The 18,652-nt window shown below is 41.2% G+C and overlaps 1 protein-coding gene across 1 annotated transcript in view; it reads left to right on the plus strand.

The window, feature by feature from the left end:
• Nucleotides 1-18,652, plus strand: part of LOC100700825 (neurabin-2) — a 36,425-nt gene that overhangs the window by 10,951 nt on the left and 6,822 nt on the right. Inside the window, exons 6-14 of the mRNA XM_005468553.3 lie at nt 11,863-11,995; nt 12,436-12,556; nt 13,414-13,518; nt 13,843-13,978; nt 17,486-17,629; nt 17,778-17,831; nt 18,014-18,145; nt 18,298-18,395; nt 18,489-18,585. Coding sequence (XP_005468610.2) covers nt 11,863-11,995; nt 12,436-12,556; nt 13,414-13,518; nt 13,843-13,978; nt 17,486-17,629; nt 17,778-17,831; nt 18,014-18,145; nt 18,298-18,395; nt 18,489-18,585 — 1,020 coding nt within the window. The remainder of the gene's footprint in view (nt 1-11,862; nt 11,996-12,435; nt 12,557-13,413; nt 13,519-13,842; nt 13,979-17,485; nt 17,630-17,777; nt 17,832-18,013; nt 18,146-18,297; nt 18,396-18,488; nt 18,586-18,652) is intronic.

Here is an 18,652-nt window from a genome sequence, read left to right on the forward strand (position 1 = left end):
GAGTTAAAAAAACTTACACTGGAGTTGGTCTACATCAAAGTCTATTGTCATCATTTAGCCAGAAGTGGGATTTCAAACCAGTGCTCCCATTTTACTCTCAACAGCATGTTAATTAGCTTGTACCATCATGTATACTGGACTGCAGCCTTCTGCTCAGTATCTTGAGCTCGAGACTCTTGGTTTTCAGTAAGTTAGATCATAAAGAAGTTGAGCGATGGCACTCGCTTCACGCATGTTCTGCAGTTTATTAAACCATGGAAACTCAAAGAAAAAATTAACAGTGCCCTAAAACGATTGAAAAAGACTGACTTCCTTCTTCCTTCATCACACACGAAGGGTGCACAGGGGATTTTCACTCTTTGATTTCGCCATGCTACTTCCTGCCAGTGCTCAAAGTGTGTGTTTGTGTGTTTGTTAATGTAGCTCTAGATTCAAAAGAAGCTCTTTTCTCTGATGTAGAGCCGTACTCGTTTGTCCTGCAGCCTTGCAACAGTCAGCTGGTTTAGCTTGTTGCGTCCTGCAACTTGTCTCGACCTGCAATAATAATACAGCGTGTCCCTAATACGTTTAGACAGACCGCTGAATGACATACCACAGAGTTTGATGATGTACCACGTAACACTGATAAGAACAGGAAGGAAGAGCTGTGCTGGTATCAAAACACAGCATGTCGATGTAGAATTAATGTCACTGTATAACGGAAAGTGATGGCGAGCTTTGCCTGCTCGGTCATGTTTGCTAATGCGGGGTGGTAGCAGGAAGAACGGGTTTCATTTCAGGCCAAGCGTCAGGTCAAAAAAAGGAATTCCTTTCATTTTCATGGACCTGGAAACGTTTAGCTTCTGACCTCTTTGGCCACAGAGCGGCTAAAAGTGGAGCTGTGGCCTGAGGCTGTGTTGTGTTGTTTACTACAAAGGTAACAGCTGCACCCGGTTAGATTTACAACTTTGGATCTCAGATTCAAATTGTTTTTTTTTAAGGTAAATGTGTGTGTGTGTGTGTGTGTGTTGCTGTTCTTCCCTCTTGATTGAAAGACATATTTAAGTAATTGTAAAAGATTTACAGAGAAGAAGTATAATTCTTGGCGATGAAGTGCAAGAGTGGGCTGCAAAAACATTTCAGTCACAGTGATTCAGTTGGTTGCTAGCTGCAGCTTTGTGGCCAGTGTTTTCAAGGTACACTTCCTCCATGCCCGCCCTGTCTTTGCATCTCTGCATCATCTCTGGAGAGTGGGCTCTCACTTTGAATAAAACGCAGCGGCTTCTAAGATTTAACATTTAGGTTGTTTTTTGTTTGTTTGTTCTTTCTTTTCTTGTTTAACGCACTTCATCTGAGTTCTGCAGTAAAGACCATCCGGCTCGTGCGAGTTAGATGATGTTTGTGTGCATGGCTTTTCAGCTTTGGACAAAAACAGAGAAGATACAAGGATGCACTTTTATCCAGTCTGATACCTGATGATGATGATAATGATGCATGCAGGTGAAGTGCTGATTGGCCAACACAGGAAGAGTAATGAAAGCAGAGTTTGCAACAAAGAAAGCCAAAATAATAAATCATCAAAGATGGGAGTAAAAACGAGCCCAGACGATTAGCACAGATGACAGCGGACGTTGTTTTTGACACTTGATTTCGACTTCTTCGTTCTCCACATCAGGAGGATTTTTCATTTACTCTGTTCTTCATTGTATATTTGAGCAACTATTTTGAATCATTATTCAAAGTTAAGGTTATTATTGAAAATAACTTTGACTAAATTTACTTAATAACCATTAAAGTAGAGTTTAAGATGTAAAAACTGCATCTATGCAATCAAAATCTGAAGACATGGCATTTAAACCTCTTTGTCTTTACTCCAACAAATTGTACTTTTTCTCATGAAAGTGTCCTTCTAACTTCATTCCTCTGATAACATTTTCTGAGCATTTTAACCGTGCCTAGTGCACATTACTGGTTGTTCTACATATTTTGACCCCCCCCCCCAGCTGTGTGTACACTAAGGCTGAAACGCGTAGACGTGGGTCTACAGACGTGTCCGTAACACCTACAGGCTTCCAACACAGCAGCAGCTTAAAGCACAGCTTCTGCTGTCAATTTCAGGAGGCTAGAAACACAGTTTTAATCAAGTTTGAGGGTCAAAACTGGGAGAAAAATATTTGTTTACCAGTTTATCCTTTGCAGTGTGGACATGAGCTTAAAATGAGCTAGAAAAACATCCACAGAATTAGAACTAAGCTAGCTAAAGACTGACTGTGCTGACATAGACTCAGTTGGGAAGGTTACAGTTTCCTCCTGTTATTTCCTTTCAGTCACACTTTTGAAGCTGACTTATAAAGTCACAGAATAATACATAACATGTAGTCCACTTTCGTCCTCCTGTTCACTTTGTCGTGCTATCTCCAGTTCAACCCCGGCACTAGCTGACAGTAGATTTCGCTGTCTTTGGGACTGCTCTAAACTGGTCAAAATCAAGTAAGTTTCGCCTCTTGGTAGTCACCCTGAAACACCTCGGGGCATTTATTCTAACTAAAGTGGTCACTGGGAAATAAAAACGCCATGAAAAGTGCTAAAAAATAGCTTAAAAAGTTTTCCCCAAAACAAGGCTTTATCAAGCTCACTTCTTCTGTACCTTCTGACACCTTGTACATATCAACAAAGAACAGTTTCAGGGTTTTTCCAGGGGTAGTCGCGTGGCAGAGACCATCCTCTCTAACTTCTGATAAACACCCTGTCGTATAAGCAGGCCCGAAATATGACAGAAACCATTCAGCACAGAGGAGAGATTCAGAGGTTACTCCTAGTAAGGATAAAGCGTTGAAAAGCCTCTTTCCACTGGAAGTTACACTTCTACAACCATCTTTTTTGTTGCACGATTCTTCCACAGATTCAGATTCAGGATTCTTTGAGTGGCACATCCCTTTATCTACAATTTGCTGTTCATGCGGAACTTGTAGAACATTATACTTAGTAAAGAATCTGACAACTTCATCCACCTTTGTAAAATAAAAAAATGTTAGTATACATGACATCATCTCAGACCTATTACTGAGAGTTTCAGGAGAAACTGAGTAGGCATTCACGTATAAACTGGTGCCGTTTTTTTACAATGCAAAGAAGAAAACAGTGATACTTGCCCAGTCTCTTTGACATTACTGCATTACAAGAAACGTCAGACATGAAGAATTATTAATAAATCAAATCTGACACAGCAGATATGATAAGTTTGGTTCAGAAAAAGGCTAAAGCTTCAACAGTTAAAGCTAGACTCAGCAGTTATCTAAGTGTGGGCATGAACAAGCTTCCTGTCTGTGCGCACACACACACACACACACACACACACACACACACACACACACACACACACACTTCCTACTCATATGCTTGTTGTTATAGAAGATCTATAAATGACGCCGCACTGAAGCGGAGGTTTATGAGGGGGAAATGGACCACTTTCTCTTCTGGAGCAAATCACACCCAACCAGCAGTGCAGATTAGCCACAGTCTAAAGGAGAAAAAACCAGTGATTTCAGAGTACTGAAGCTACCTGTCAGTAGCTTCAGCTGGACCAGGGAACAATAGTCTTTCAACAGGCCTCGCCCCAGGGGCATCTTCTGTCAGGAAAAGTTGTGCAGTGCTGACACGGTGCCAAGCTAGCTAAACTTGGAAACATAAACATCCCGTCTGACAGAAAGTTGGCTTGCTTCAAAAGAGTGTTGGACCTCAACCAGATGCAGGAAGACCATTGGTTGTGCTGGGTGAAGCGCCTGATAAGCCTTTACAGGCAGGTTATATGCTTTTGGAGGGGCCTCGGTTCTCGGCACAATACAATCAAAAGAACATTACGTGATATATCTGCTATTTCGGGGTAGATCTGAATGAGTGTGGAAAATATTAGTGGGAAAACACCCACAAGCTTTAATTTCAGGTAAAACAAATAATTAAATTCTGACATATTTGTTGGAACAAACACATTTGGTGTACACGAAGCCCCATTAGAGGAGCGGACGTCGTTGTTTGATTTGAACCCATCGCTCATGTACGAGGTGTCCCGCTGCAGGGAACAAAGACGCTCACTGTCCGAGCATGTTGAGTGCCGTCAGCAACCGGTTTCTGGAATTGAGTAATTGCTGTTCTTACATCATGAAGTTAGAGTTAGCCAGCACAGCTCAGAGCTCCTCAAGTGTTGAGCAAGTCTGCAGAACATCACTTCATTAAAATGTCCTCTGCAGTTGAAATGCCACGTGATTACAGCACGGGTTAACAAGCCTGTCTGAGAGGTCTTGTGATTTTTGGACTTGCACGTGGACGCTGTGTCATCATAAAGGTTAATGCATGATAAAGACACGTCGGGGTGGCCGCTGTAGGTTGCTATGCGATTGATCTAAACTTTCTGTCACACACACAGTGGAGATGCTGACTTGTGTACAAGGCCACCTCTGTAAGACTGTTAAAAGCAGCAGTTGGAATGTGGATGGGTGTGTTTGTTTTCCTTGGGGAGGAAAAAAAAGCGCGCACAAGCACAGGGGAAGCCGGCTGATAAGAATCACAGAATAGAGCTTTGTTTGGGTTTTTAAAAAAAACTACCTGTTGTATGCAATTATGTGAACTGAGGGGGAAAAAAATCTCTTTACAAAGTTAATGATGCTCCCGGTTGTGGCTGAAATCAGTTAAAAGCCGTCTTTGAATCTGATTACGTGTGGCACAGATTCAACGAGATGCTGGAAGCGTTGCTCAGCATCACATAGCGGCTGCAGATTTGTCAGCTGCGCATCCAGGATGTAAAATCTCCCGTCTCATCCCACGTTCTACTGGATTGAGATCTGGGGACTGTTCAAACTGGTTTCTTCAACAGGTTCAAAAACCATTTTGAGATGATTGGAGCTTTGGGACATGGTGTGCTATCCTGCTGGAAGTAACCATCAGAAAATGGGTACACTGTGCTCATAGAGGGATGAACGTGGTCAGCAACAATACTCAGATCAGCCCGTCTGCAAGTTCAAAGTCACTTAATCTCCTTTTTTCTTCATTCTGATGCTTAGTTTGAACATGTCTGGACGTCTAGATAACCTGAGTTACTGCTGCGATTGGCTGATTAGATAATTGAGTTAACAAACAGGTGGACCTAATGAAGTGGCTGGTGATGGTGGATGTTCATATTAAACAGGGTTTCACATATGCATAAATGTTTAAAGCTTCAGACTGCTCTGTTTCAGACCTTTCTTTCTGCTCTTGGGTCTTTATGATGTCATAAAGACAGTTTAGGGAGTGAATGGCCTCAAATGGAAGTTTCATAAAACGGATGAATTGAGAGTCTGCAACAGGAATAAGATAAATAAGGATTATTTAAAGTTACCTAGTAGAGTCCAGGAATAAAAATACTGAGCTTGAAATGAGCATAGATAAAATGGAGCCCACCTAAATCACTGCAGGACCAGTGTGGAGGGGGAGGAGGGTCATTGGGAGGAAGAGTTGGAAGAGTGGCTTCCCTTTAACTAAGTAATGAGCAGAAACTGAAAGTAGTGTGATTCACAAATTCAGAACTAGAAGATTATGCAAACCCCCAGAGGAGCTCTGCCCACACCACTAACTCATGCTCAGTGTCACATCACTAATTAAATCGATTAAATCTGGTGCCTGTTGTTTATTAACTCAGGTTCACTCAGAGGTCATGTGACGACAGCGATACGCAGCCGTACCCTGAGCCGCCCAATGAAGACTGGCTGGCTAAAATTCTGATCCAATCCGAAATGAATGAAAGATGCCAAAAAGAAATTCAATTAAAGATCCAAATTCAGACTTCATTGTGGTAGTGAAAATAAAACTTACCTGGAGGCCTGCGATCTGGACTCGTCAAATCTGAATCCTTGGAGCGTTCAGTGAGAAACTTTCCACTGCCAGCTGCTTCTTGGCTCTGTGCTGCCTTTCAGCACGGCCAAATTACAACCCAGAAGAGTGCCAACGCCTGAGGACTCGTCTCCACCAGATATGACTCAACCTGAATTTTCTTGTGATCCATCTGTCAGACCTTAATTTAGACCCATGCTTCATCCAGGTGGCGTTCACATAAGACGCTTTTTCAAATATTTATCAAGGCACACCTAGCTCCTCTGTTGTACAGTATGTGATGGTGTTCTCCGGCTCAGTTGACGGGCGGCTAACTCGGATGACAGTTTTGATATCTCTCTGGCAGCTCACGCCACTTAAAGAGGGGGTGTCGGCACATTTGATTTTGTTTCTACCTGTTGGGACGTGCCAGCTGCCGGGACAATTGGATCACATGACTAAGCTGAACATATTTGAAAGAGGTGTTAAATCCAGACGTTAATTCCAGTTTTATTTGTACAGCTCCGGCTCACAACAACAGTTGTCTCACGATGCTTTAAACGGAGAGTTTAAAACTGTAAATTACACGGCCTCTGTGACTGACCTCCTGCTTACAAAGGCCTTAGGAAAATACTGGTTTTAAAGACATGCTGAGACAGGCAGACCTGCAGGAGGATACAAACAAACTGAGAACACCCACACGTTTATAATTACTCCGACATTTTACAGTGGGAAAGGCGAGTTTTCTCTATATAAACACTGTTTAGCTTGTTATCACGTGGAAAACTCATTTTTTAAAAAGGAGCTAATGCTCACGTATCAGAAACCAGAACTAGGAAGTCTTTGGCTTTTTTTTTTTCTCACCTGATAAATTATGTGAGCTGATTGGCCAGTACACCAGTATAAATCGATAAATTTTAGCATGACTGCAAAAAACTCAAAATATCAGGATGTGCTTGTTTGCGTTCTTGCTTAAAAAAAAAAAGTATGTTTACATGAATAATACGACTTTAAAAATCTCTACAGTCGGTAAACAAAAACTGATGGGTGGTTAACCAATGTTAGCCTGACCCAAGTACAAGCTAGCTGTTTCCTCCTGTTTACAGTGTTTATGCTACGCTACATTATCTGACTGCTGGTTCCAGCTACATACCTGCTTATAGAGATCTGACAAAAATGTATATAGTTCATGTCAAGTGAACGCACCAAAGCTTTACCTATTGCTTTGTTTTATTTTTAACTTTAAAAAAAAAAAAATATTAGATTTTTATTTAACTTATTACTTGTAGGGTTTTTTTTTTAATTGAATAAGTAAAATTAAATGTATAATGTCAGTAAAAACCAGCCTCATATCCATCCACACTAACTGAGACTGAGCCCGGCCGATATATTGGACCATGTCAGCTATTTGCTGATATATCAGTATCAGCAAATAGCTGATCTGAGCAAAGAATTTGAAATGAAATAGGAAATTAAATGAGGATCTCTTTTCTTTTAACTGTACCTTTCTAAGCACTCTAAGAAAAAACCATCAGATACAGTTGCATTAGATTTTTTGAAAGCAAAATATTGGCACCAGTTTGGGTCTGACAGGCTTTGAATCAATCCTTCACTCCAGCTATTGGTGTAGTTTCAAGAATTTTGTGTGGCACCTCTGATTGGTTTTAGCTTCACATGACTTTGGAGACAAAGCTTACTGCTGTAAGCTACAGAGAGGCTAAACAGTGATGGCGTGTGTTGAAGGCCCAGGCTGGTCCCCGGGGACTTCTCAGTGGCTTGGCTTTTATCCAGCGTGTAGTAAGTTTGTAGCTTCAGACTGACCCGGTTCTGCTGAGGCTTCCATTCACAGCGTTGTCAGTCGAAAAAAAGAAATGTATTGTTTTCACATCATATTCACTGAAGGGCTGTGCTGATCTGTATGAGCTTCACTTGTTCCCAAAGACACATTACTGTTTATTCATTCAAATTGGCAAAAAAGGAGGTATTAATACACAATTATGAAGCAGTCTGCAGGTTTGATTTGATTTTTGTAATTAACAGTCATGATTACAGAAGTGACTTCTCAAGCAGAAATTATCATTTTTGAAGTAACTCCATCTGTTCAAATACACAAAGTCGCCCGAGTTTAAAATGAACATTTTAATATTTGTCAGTGTTTGTTTCTCTCTGAGTCTGCAGCAGAGTCTGTGAGCCACACTGCCAAACCCAGTGGAGCTATAAAGTGAATAACAACAGGACAGTGCCTCTTAGCTGACCTGGTAGCTAGCTGGCCAAATCGGTCAACGGAGCCCGATACCAAGGTTTATTCTAATTATGCAAACTGCACAAACTACCAGCATATGTTTACCTGTTTCAAGAGAGTAAAATTGAATGTATTGATCCTGTGTTAAGAAAGCAATATAGATTAGTAAAGTAACAAACTTCATTAAAATACATTAAGGAGATTGAATTGTGAGTATGGATTGGACTGTAACTCATGTTTAATTGAGTAACCTCCATTGGTTTTACTCACTGTTTAACTCCGATTAAATACTATGTAGTACCACAACCAGTACTGTGGAAATGTTCATGAAGTGGCTTGAAGCACTGGAGGAGGTTCTCTCGTGAAGAACAGCCAAGATTAAGTCATAATGATGTCATTAGGTTTATCTCAGCCTGAAATCTGAGACTATAAATTTCAGAGAGATGGCCTGAGTTACAAAGCGGATGAAAATCACTATCAGGTTACATTATGGGATTCTTCTTCAGAGTGGGCCTAAATTTGGGACTCTAATGCTTCTTCCAACAAACACTCCTTTTTTTGTGCAAATCTGCCAGTCTTAAGTTAAAATATTACTAAACTGCTGAAGAAGCCATTTTATCTTAAAATGTCTAAACCGTGTTTAGTTTAGTGTTGTGGCGATTTTGGCTTTTATTTTAAGGCACCTGTTGTAATATTGGAATGTGTATTGATCTTCTGTAGAAATCCAGCTTTTCTATCATTGCTGTTATGTTCTGCTCACAGCTGATGGCCGTCCCTCCCTGAGCCTGGCTCTGCCAGTTTCTTCCTGTCAGAAGGGAGTTTTTCTTTCCCACTGTCAGCAAAGTGCTTTCTCCTGTTAGTTTTCTCTCTATTATTGTTTACCTTTGGCGCTATACAAGTAACACTGAATTGAATCTAGGTTGTTTACTCCCATGAATCTTGGTTACAGGTCCATCTTAACTTTACAGGTCAGCTTTGAGGTCAGCTTTTCTGTTAAGAGTACTTCTGCAGGGTTATAGATTTTAAAGGCGACCTTGTTCCTGTCAGAGGGTGCGCGTTGCTTTGCATTTTAGTTTTTTGTTTATGTTCTACCTGCTGTTTTATCTTTCTCTTTGTTTGTGTGTTTGTTTTCCTGAGGAAAAGTAGAGATTGTGTTTCTGACATCTTAAGGGAACACCCTAAAGCTTCATGTACACACAGACACACACTCACACACACACGCTAGCTAAACTTTAAAGCTACTTGACAGGAAGGAAGCGTGACAACAGGAAGCAGTCTTACAATCCCGCCCTCTGACCCTGTTTGTGTCACAGTATTTGTGTGTGTACCTCCTACGCTCGAGGGAATGTAATAATACTGTTACATAAAGGCCTATGGGTCTGTCTCGGACTGTCTGTCCCCACACACACACACACACATTAGCATATCTACCAGACAGGGACAGAGAGAGAGCATGTCAGTGCCAGTGCCAAAATCACGCTGGGCAAGCCTGAGGTTGCCATGGAAATGAAGCCACGTGATCACAGAGGTGGTCACCAGGGAGACAGATGCTGCTGACCTTTTTTAACAGTGGAGGGGGGGTGTGAGGTGGTTGAAGGGTGGTGGGTGGTTTGGATGGGCTTCAGTAGAAAGATCTATGGAGCAGAGTACAGTACAGGTACAGTGAGAGTGTACAGATTGTGTCTAAAGCCACAATAGATGGAAATGGTTATTGTGAGATAATATTTCTGGATGCTTTACCCAGTATCGCATGCTAATGATGTGCAGTAAAGATCTAATGCATCCGTTAAAAACGAGGGAAGTATGTGGAGGCGTACTTCCCTAGCATGCAAACATGCTAACTGTCGAAACCAAGCCACAGCAAGACCCAGCGTCCTCCTACATGTCCTGGTCTGTGTACAGTAAGCTTATAGCTCTAGAATAAAAAGAGCTAAAGCTGCACCTTTTTTAAAGCAGCACTGGATCAAAATTGCTGTATGGAATGGAAAAAGTGTTGAGACGGAGGTTTATTATGAGGCTCTCCGGCTCCCCTCAGCTCATTAGTTTTGGTGTGTGTCCTTGCACCTTTTGATTGACTCTCAGCTGCTGTCTTTCCCATTGGAGAGCTTTCAATTTCTCTTAGGAGTTGATGAAGCCAGAGGTAAATGCATATAGAGCTTATTCACTGTGTGGACAGGAAGAACAACTTTATCTGGCCTCAAATGTTGCTGTATGATGAGAGCATATGTATAATCTAATAATAATACAAGAATAATAGTATACACAGTAAGTATATACATACATACATACCTTTTCAAAAAGGTGTTGTTTTCACATTATGATCATTTTTGAGCTTTAATTTGTGATTTTTAATTAATTAATCAATTGTTTTGCAACTAAGCGGTGTTTAAGGTGTACCTAAAGAAATATTTTAAAGGATGAACCGCTTTTACCTTCATAACTGCCTTAATTATCCATTGCATAGATTCAACGAGGTGCTGGAAACATTCCTCAGAGATTGTAGTCCATATCGACATGACAGCGTCACACAGTTGCTGCAGATTTGTTGCCTACACATCCAAAGGCGCTCTATTGATTTGCGACCTAGTGGAGGCCATTTGAGTACAGTGTGTTGTCCAGGAAATAAGTGTGAGATGATTTGAGCTTTGTGACATGGGACATTATCCTGTTGGAAACCATCAAATATGGGTACGCTGTGGTCATAAAGGGATGCACATGGTCAATAACAATACTGCTGTGGTGTTAAAATGATGCTCAGCTGGTACTAATGGGCCCAAAATGTACCATTACAATATTCCTCACACCATTACACCACCAGCGGCCTTATCCACTGATACAATGGATCCATGCCTTCATGCTGTTTATGGCAAATTCTGACTTCTGAGAGTAAGAGAAAATGAGACTCGTCACACCAGGCAACATTTTAAAAAATAGTCTTTTTTACCTTTATTTGACAGCTTTGCAGTGAAGAGTAGACAGTAAAGTGTTTTCCCCAGAGAACTGGTGCTTACCGGATATTAACTGTTTTTTGGGCCATCTGTAAACCCTGCAGATGGTGATGTGGGGAAATCCAGTAGTTTCTGAAAGTGTTGTCTGATCAGCAGTTTGTGAAATACTCATACCAACCTGTCAACAACAATACCATGTTCAGACTCATCTTTCTTTGGGGCACAGCTACAGCTAATTTGGTTGAGCAGGCAATGCATATGCTGAAAGGCTGCTTTCCTCTCTGTCATTCTTCTTTGTGCCTTCACTTGTTTCCTTTCTGTTCTCTACAGTCTCTGTCCAAAAATGCCCAAAAAAGAATAATTGGACAGAAAAAAAAATCCCCAGTGTTATGCTTGGTTTAAACTTTAGCAGGTCTTCTTAACCATACCTCAGTGCACTAAGTTCCTGATTAGATATTTGGTTTAACAAGCAGTTGAACAGGTGTTGCTGACATAGTAGCCATCTTTGTTCTTGTCTACAACGTGAACAAAAACAAGAACAAAATATCCCCAAACAGTTGCTTGAAGAATACCTTTTTCAAATGGCAGATACAGTTTGATGATGTTTAAGGTTAAATATTTCAATTTTTTGTATGAAAAATGATTGGGACATATACCTGAACATGCTAAGTGACGTGTGTAACACATTAGCATCAAACCTTCACCAGTCACTGTGAACTTATGAGGCTTTTATGAAGGAGTTCCTCAGGGAACTTTCCGAGTGCCTCTGTTTTTACAGTTTTTTGTCCAACACTTAGCTAGTCCAAATGCATCAAACTAAGAGGGCTATCTGATCTTTTGCCCTCTGCATAGGTCTTTACCACCTACTCTAATGAAGATTACGACCGACGTAATGATGACGTTGACCCCATGGCAGCGTCAGCTGAGTACGAGCTGGAGAAGAGGGTCGAAAAGTTGGATCTGTTTCCCGTCGAGCTGGAGAAAGGTTTGCACGCGTCTTACATGTCACCGAGAGTCACTCAGTCAAGCCTCTTATGTAACTGTGCACACTCACACAAGAGTGACAGGCTGCTGTTAGTGGACATACACTGTCGCTCTGCTAACAGCTCCATTATCCCTTTATGGGATTAAACTTAGCACCGATTGGCCTAATTAGTAGCTAGTAATTCTGAAGGTAATGGATTTGAACCCTTGAACCATGCGTGACGGCTGCTCTCAGCACTGTACAATAGCTATAATTTGACTAATATTTAATAGCCTTGAATGTGGATAAATCCCACATGCTTTTTTTTCTGTCACTCTATAATATGATTAGTTATTATGATAGCATAATAAATATGACGGGATTCTAATTAACAGTAATGATGTATTTATGTTTTAATTTTCAGCAGTGAGATATGGTTCTGTTGTCTGTGTGTCTTTCAGACAGTGACGGCCTCGGTATCAGTATCATTGGTATGGGTGCAGGTGCTGATATGGGCCTGGAGAAACTGGGGATCTTTGTTAAGACGGTCACTGAGGGTGGAGCTGCGCAGAGAGACAGCAGGTACCTTCTTCAACCTGCCTGTACCTGCCCTGACTTTGGTTTTGACCAAAACCTGCATCTAAAAGTTGGAAGCAGCCACCATAACATTTTTCATTCTTTCAGTTTTACTTATATAGCTCAAAATCACAACAACAGCTGTCTCAAGGTGCTTTTTATTGTAAGGTAAAGAACCTACACTAAATCAAAGAAAACCGAGAAAACCCAACAATCATATGACCCCCTATGAGCGAGCACTTTGACGACAGTGGGATGGAAAAACTCCCTTAACAGGAAGAAACCTCCAGCAGAGCCAGGTTCAGGGAGTCGCAGCCTAGACCTAATGCAGCATAAGGGATGATTCAAGGTCACATGATCCAACCCTAACTTTATCAAAAAGGAAAGTTGTCAAAAACCAATAGTTGGCCTATTTTTTTGTAGGCTTAACACAATTTTTCTTTGGACAGGACACATGATTATTGATTATTAGCAAAATGTACACTAGTACATTTTGCCTTAAATGTATTTCTTTGCAAATTTACTTTATTCTTTAGCTAATAATTGCACCAATATGCTTACAAGCTAGTTGCTCACTACTGTTACCTTCTTCCCATTAGTGTGCAGTGCAAGTTTTTAAAGCTCTTTGTTAGAGACAACAGATTAAAATAAACAAGCAAAAGCATAAAATGCCATAGGCTAGGATATTACATGGAGCCAGTGCTAGTCTACAATCCTGTCTGGTCAAAGTGAATAGACTCATAGTTACATTTGTCTTTGCATGTGAGAGATGAAGATTAAAATAAAGTATGTTCACTGACTGACCTTGGTCTTTTCCAAACATCGCTCTGCATACAGTGTTCTCTTTGTGTCTCTGTATGTAGGATCCAGGTGAATGACCTCATAGTGGAGGTTGATGGGACCAGCCTGGTTGGTGTTACTCAGAGCTTTGCTGCCTCTGTCCTCCGCAATACCACCGGCAAAGTCAGGTCTGTCTCGCACTCTCTCTAAAACACGCACACACAGTTGTGTTTTCAAATGTTCGTGAGGACATCCAATTGACATAGTGCTTTCCCTAGCCGCTTACCCTAACCATCAACCCTAACCCTAAACCTAACCATAACCTAATTGTAATCCTGACACTAAAACCACATTTTGAGCCTCGTGGGGCATTTTGTCCTCACAAGGGCTGTTGGTCCCCACAAGTATAGTAACATTCCAATTTGTGGTCCCCACATCTCCCTTTTTGAAACACATTTTTTGTGAATGATAAATCCTAAGTTTTTCGTTTTGTTTTTGATACTGTTTTCTAGGTTTGTGATTGGCCGGGAGAAGCCGGGGGAACAGAGTGAAGTGGCTCAGCTGATCCAGCAGACTCTGGAACAGGAGAGGTGGCAGAGAGAGATGATGGAGCAGAGATACAAACAGTACATGGATGATGATGAGGAGGTACATGCTCAACCTCTCTTATGTTGTGTGGGAGGGGGAAAAAACAGCCACTGATATCATTTTCGAGGCACAGCTACCACACCAGCGTTGGCTGGGTGCACGCCGCTGCTTGTTGACAAAGCTCGACAAGCAGCGGCGTAGACATGGCTCAGTAGGCAACTCCCCTATGACATTTCATTGTCCTGCCCTGCGTGTGGTCTTCCTGTTGACGCGCTGCTGAGGGGCGGCTCTTGACACATGTCATGTGACACATTGCAGCAGCAGTGCTCTCAGCTTGAGAGGGAGATAAACACAGTGTATGCTCAAACATAGATGGTCAGTTCTCCTCACTGCACCTCCTTTGTCCTTTGAAATAGTCCCAAATAGTGAAAAAGTAGTTGTTTTTAGTCAGTAAACACAGATTCCAAAAGCACTTTGGCCTGCATTTGGAAGACAACATTGCACTACTTCACAAAGATATCCTGCATGTATTCATTAAATTTGTTTTCACAAGCCTTTTGATGGTGTAAGTGGTTGTTAGCCACAGGAAATCCAACATGTGTGCATGGGGAAAATGCCTGTCTGTGCTCCACCACATGCCATTTCAAACTCAGTCCAGCGTCTCCACCTTCTGGTCAGAGAGAGAAACTGCATCAATACAGAAATCATTTAAATTCATAGTTTCTAGCGTCAGGTTTCATTACTTAAAACAGTGGGATCAGGCTATTTCCTAAACGTGGCTCATAGGACAGAGTGTGGCTTGTAGGGCTGCGAATCGTCACTGATTTCTAGAATCAATTCGATTCCGATTCATAAGGTCCTGATTCGATTCAAATCGGGGAAATTTTGCCTCACACAGTCAGAAATATTATAATTCTGATAATTTATCGGTACACATCCATATTTTTATATCTATTAAAAGACAGCTGACGCTTATGAGGCTTTATCAGAGGTGTAAGCATCACAGCAGATGCCTTTGTGTCAAAGTAACTGAGCATAAAACATGAAGGAGATTCTCCTGGCCTGGCTTTTTATAGCAGATAACCTTAAAAATATTCTGCAGTACAATGAATCACCACATAAACATTACCTGATGCTGCTGAAGTGAAGCAGAGCAAAGTTACAGAGGTTTAATTAGAGACATAGAAAAGCATTTTGCAATTTCGCATAATTTTAAAATGTTTACATTTCTCCAGTATTGAACAGCAGAAATGAGACTTTCTTGTCAGAAATCAGTTAAATTAAAAAAAAAAACAGCGGCAGGCAGCGCTGTACACAACGGTAGACTGTTCTTGAAGCACACTGAGAGAGAGAGAGAGCTGTGCCCATTGTCATTTTACCGTGGTGGAAGCAAAATAGCAAAAGTCAGAGGGAATTCATGACGATGTTTATGTGAAGCTTAGTTCGGATCTTCGTTTGCTGCTGGTTCTGTCATTTTTGGTTGGAGAGTGTTGAAACCTGCAGCTTCAGAATCGAGCGCAAAAAAAGGCGTAAACACAAAGCGCGAACCCGCCGACGCATCAGAATCTGTGCGCTGTCGGCTTTACGTGCCGTCGGGTGAGAAAGCCGACATCTCTGATGCGTCGGCGGTACGCGCTTTGCGTTCACGTCTTTGTGCAAAATCCGTTTACCTGCTCTGGTTTGCTGTTTTACCTGTTTGGTGGTTGTCGAAATTTTGTGAGGCTTAACCTGAGATTCTGGCGTTTCGGGCAAAATAAATTTATATTTAAAAGTCGATTCAGGATTTTAATGAATCGATATGGCGTTATTCAAGCTAGAATCGATTTTAATTGGAAAATCGATAATCCTAGTGGCTTGTCCCAGTGATAACTTGTTAAAAAAAATTGCAACGAAGTGTTCGTTCCCAATTTCTGGTGCTAGAGCTACCATCTATTTATACATTATGGAAAACAAATAAAAGTTCACAATAACACAAATTCCCACTAGATGTAAACTTTGGGAAAGTCATAATGTGCTGAGATACAAATAAAAAAAAATAAATGTCACTGTGCATTCAGTTTTCCTGTGGAGAATCTGCTTGTTTGCCTTGCCTTGTCCACATGAGCTACTGCGAGAAATAGACTGCTATTATTTCATCACTCTATAGCCTAAAATGAAAGCGCTCTGATTTCATGCCTCGGGGCAAATATTTTGGCAACTCGAGGCTTGTGTACTTTGGTTTGGTTAGCCAGAGAAGCCACAGAGCACAGCTGCATTTATTAGAGGATGTTGATATGGACGGCAGCGTGTGCTGTGGTTTGCTGCAGCCTTGTAATAAATACAGTTACTTTACAGTATTTACCTCAAATTGTGTCAAAGGAGTAAGCAGAGAGGAAGATACAGTACAGTCATTATGCAAAGCAGTCATGTAGTAAGTAATACGTTTTAGTTAATGCATCTGTTAGCCTGGAAGAAAACATGCTGGACACGGGCTAATGTGAGGCTAATTTACTTTGCAACACAAAAGAGAAGAATAAGACAAATGATCAGCAGGCTGTTATCGATTGTGTGAATGCTTTTAGTGGAAGACCGATGTGCTGGCTGCATTTTGTTCCAAGGGAATGAGTCTGAACTGTCAAACCACTGACCAGATCGTTTCTTTCACTTAATTTGTGACTGCATACTTGACCTAGTTGCCATTTATATCATTTTATATGACAGGTACTCCTCCCAATTACATTATAAGAGACAGACAACTGAAATGTACCACACAGTGCTATGAGTGTGAAGCTAATGCTAGCAACTAGCTAGCAACTAACAAATGACTAAGTTCTGTTTGAAAAAATAATTTAAAAAAAGATAACTGAGTGAAAGAAAGACTTTACTAATCATGTTTGGGTTTTTCTGTAACATGAAATGGTTACCTTTGGAGATGTTGGTAGGTGACTGAGATACCTTTTGTCTACCAGAGCAACCTAGCTTTGCACTAAGCAGCATAAGACGCTTTGAAGCTAACTAGCTTAAAGAGTATAAGCCACCAAACTGTGAAACCACATGCATGAGCTTAGGCTAGCCAAGAGTCCTTTTTGACTCTTGGAATGACCAAAACTTACCAAATGGACTTTTGACTTCAAACAATCGCAACTGAACCCATAAACCCAAAGTATAGTGTACAGTGTATCAAACATGAGCATTGCTTCTGGGTTAGAAATATCTACTAAATGTGGTGGTGCATGCATTAGATCTGAAAGCCACCAGATGGCGATAGCTTTGATTGCAAAAAGATTTTGGGACCATGGAAAAGGCTTTCTGACCTGACTGCAGACAGTTTCCTGGTCAGCTACTTGTTTTGGGTCATACTGAATAAAACATTTAGTCTATTTTGGTAAAACTATTTTTCCATTGGATTTTCCATTGATTTGCTCTTTGGCTAAAAACTTGGAGATTGACAAGCGTCAGGCAGTGAGCCGGCGGGTTCATTGGTCTGCTATGTAACCTTATACCTGTAAAACCTACTCATACAATATGTATAAAATATCACACCTATTACCAAATGTAACTGTATTTTTTGTGTGTGTTTACCTGCAGACAGGTGAATATGCGACAGACGAAGAGGAGGAGATGAGTCCGATGTTTCCGAACTCGATAGAGGTTTTCGATCTGGCAGAAAACCAGGAAATGCTGTCCCCTGTGGAGCTGGACCCAGAGAAACTGGCCCACAAGTTCAAAGAGGTATATGTGATATAAATTATTTGGATGTAAAATGTCATTATTTTATTCAGTCTTTTGTTTCCAGTTTTACCTGGCTTGATTTTTGTTATGTTTTTTTGTTGTTTAAAGAAATCAGATTGGTTCAGATTGTTTCTCCCTTTGTCTGCAGCTCCAGATTAAACATGCAGTAACCCAGGCTGAGATCCAGCTGCTCAAGAGGAAGGTGAGCCTGTTTAATACACACTTATAAACATGCAGGTAACTAAAAAACACAAAACAACTGCACATTCAGGTTGCACTGCAGATGTACACATGCATAACACCAGTTCTTTTTGGCTCTATGATGACTTAATGCTTCCCACATACCACCTCCTCCTCCCACACTGACCCCCACCCTACCTCCAGCTGGCTCACGCGGAGCAGGATAAGTTGCGTTGGCGGATGGAGCGTGCTCAGTTGGAGCAAAATATCCGGGACAGTAAAGAGAGGATGGAAAAACTTGAGGGCTACTGGATGGAGGCACAGTCTCTATGTAAGGTAAGAGAGTAAACCTAAACTTCAAAAAGGCACGAATGAATCAAGTGTTTCTGTTTTTTTCCTCATCCCTTAAAAACTTAAAAAATGAGCTCACTGTCACCCTAAAACTAGTTTTGTTATCGTTTACTCACAGTGAGAATTTGTCTTTTCAGGCTGTGGATGAACACCTGAAGGAAACTCAGTCTCAGTATCAAACCCTGGAGAGGAAATACAGCAAAGCCAAGAGGCTGATTAAAGAATACCAGCAGAAGTAAGCAAGAAGAAGGGACAAAATAAAAAGATAGAAGGAGTAAAAAAAAAAAAAAACACCACTCCAATATGTGTGTGTGTTTGTGCATTTTAGGGAGATCGAGTACCTGAAGAAAGAGACTGCTCAGCGTCGGGCACAAGAAGAGAGCGAGGCAACACACAAAGAGGAGACAGACAACCTGCAGGAAAAGGTACGCAGTAGACTCACCTGAATCTCTCATTGTCAAGCAGCAGGAAAAGCAAAGGAGACACTAATAA

The sequence above is a fragment of the Oreochromis niloticus genome, linkage group LG4, assembly GCF_001858045.2.
Source record: "Oreochromis niloticus isolate F11D_XX linkage group LG4, O_niloticus_UMD_NMBU, whole genome shotgun sequence".
NCBI classification, from domain to species: Eukaryota; Metazoa; Chordata; class Actinopteri; order Cichliformes; family Cichlidae; genus Oreochromis; species Oreochromis niloticus.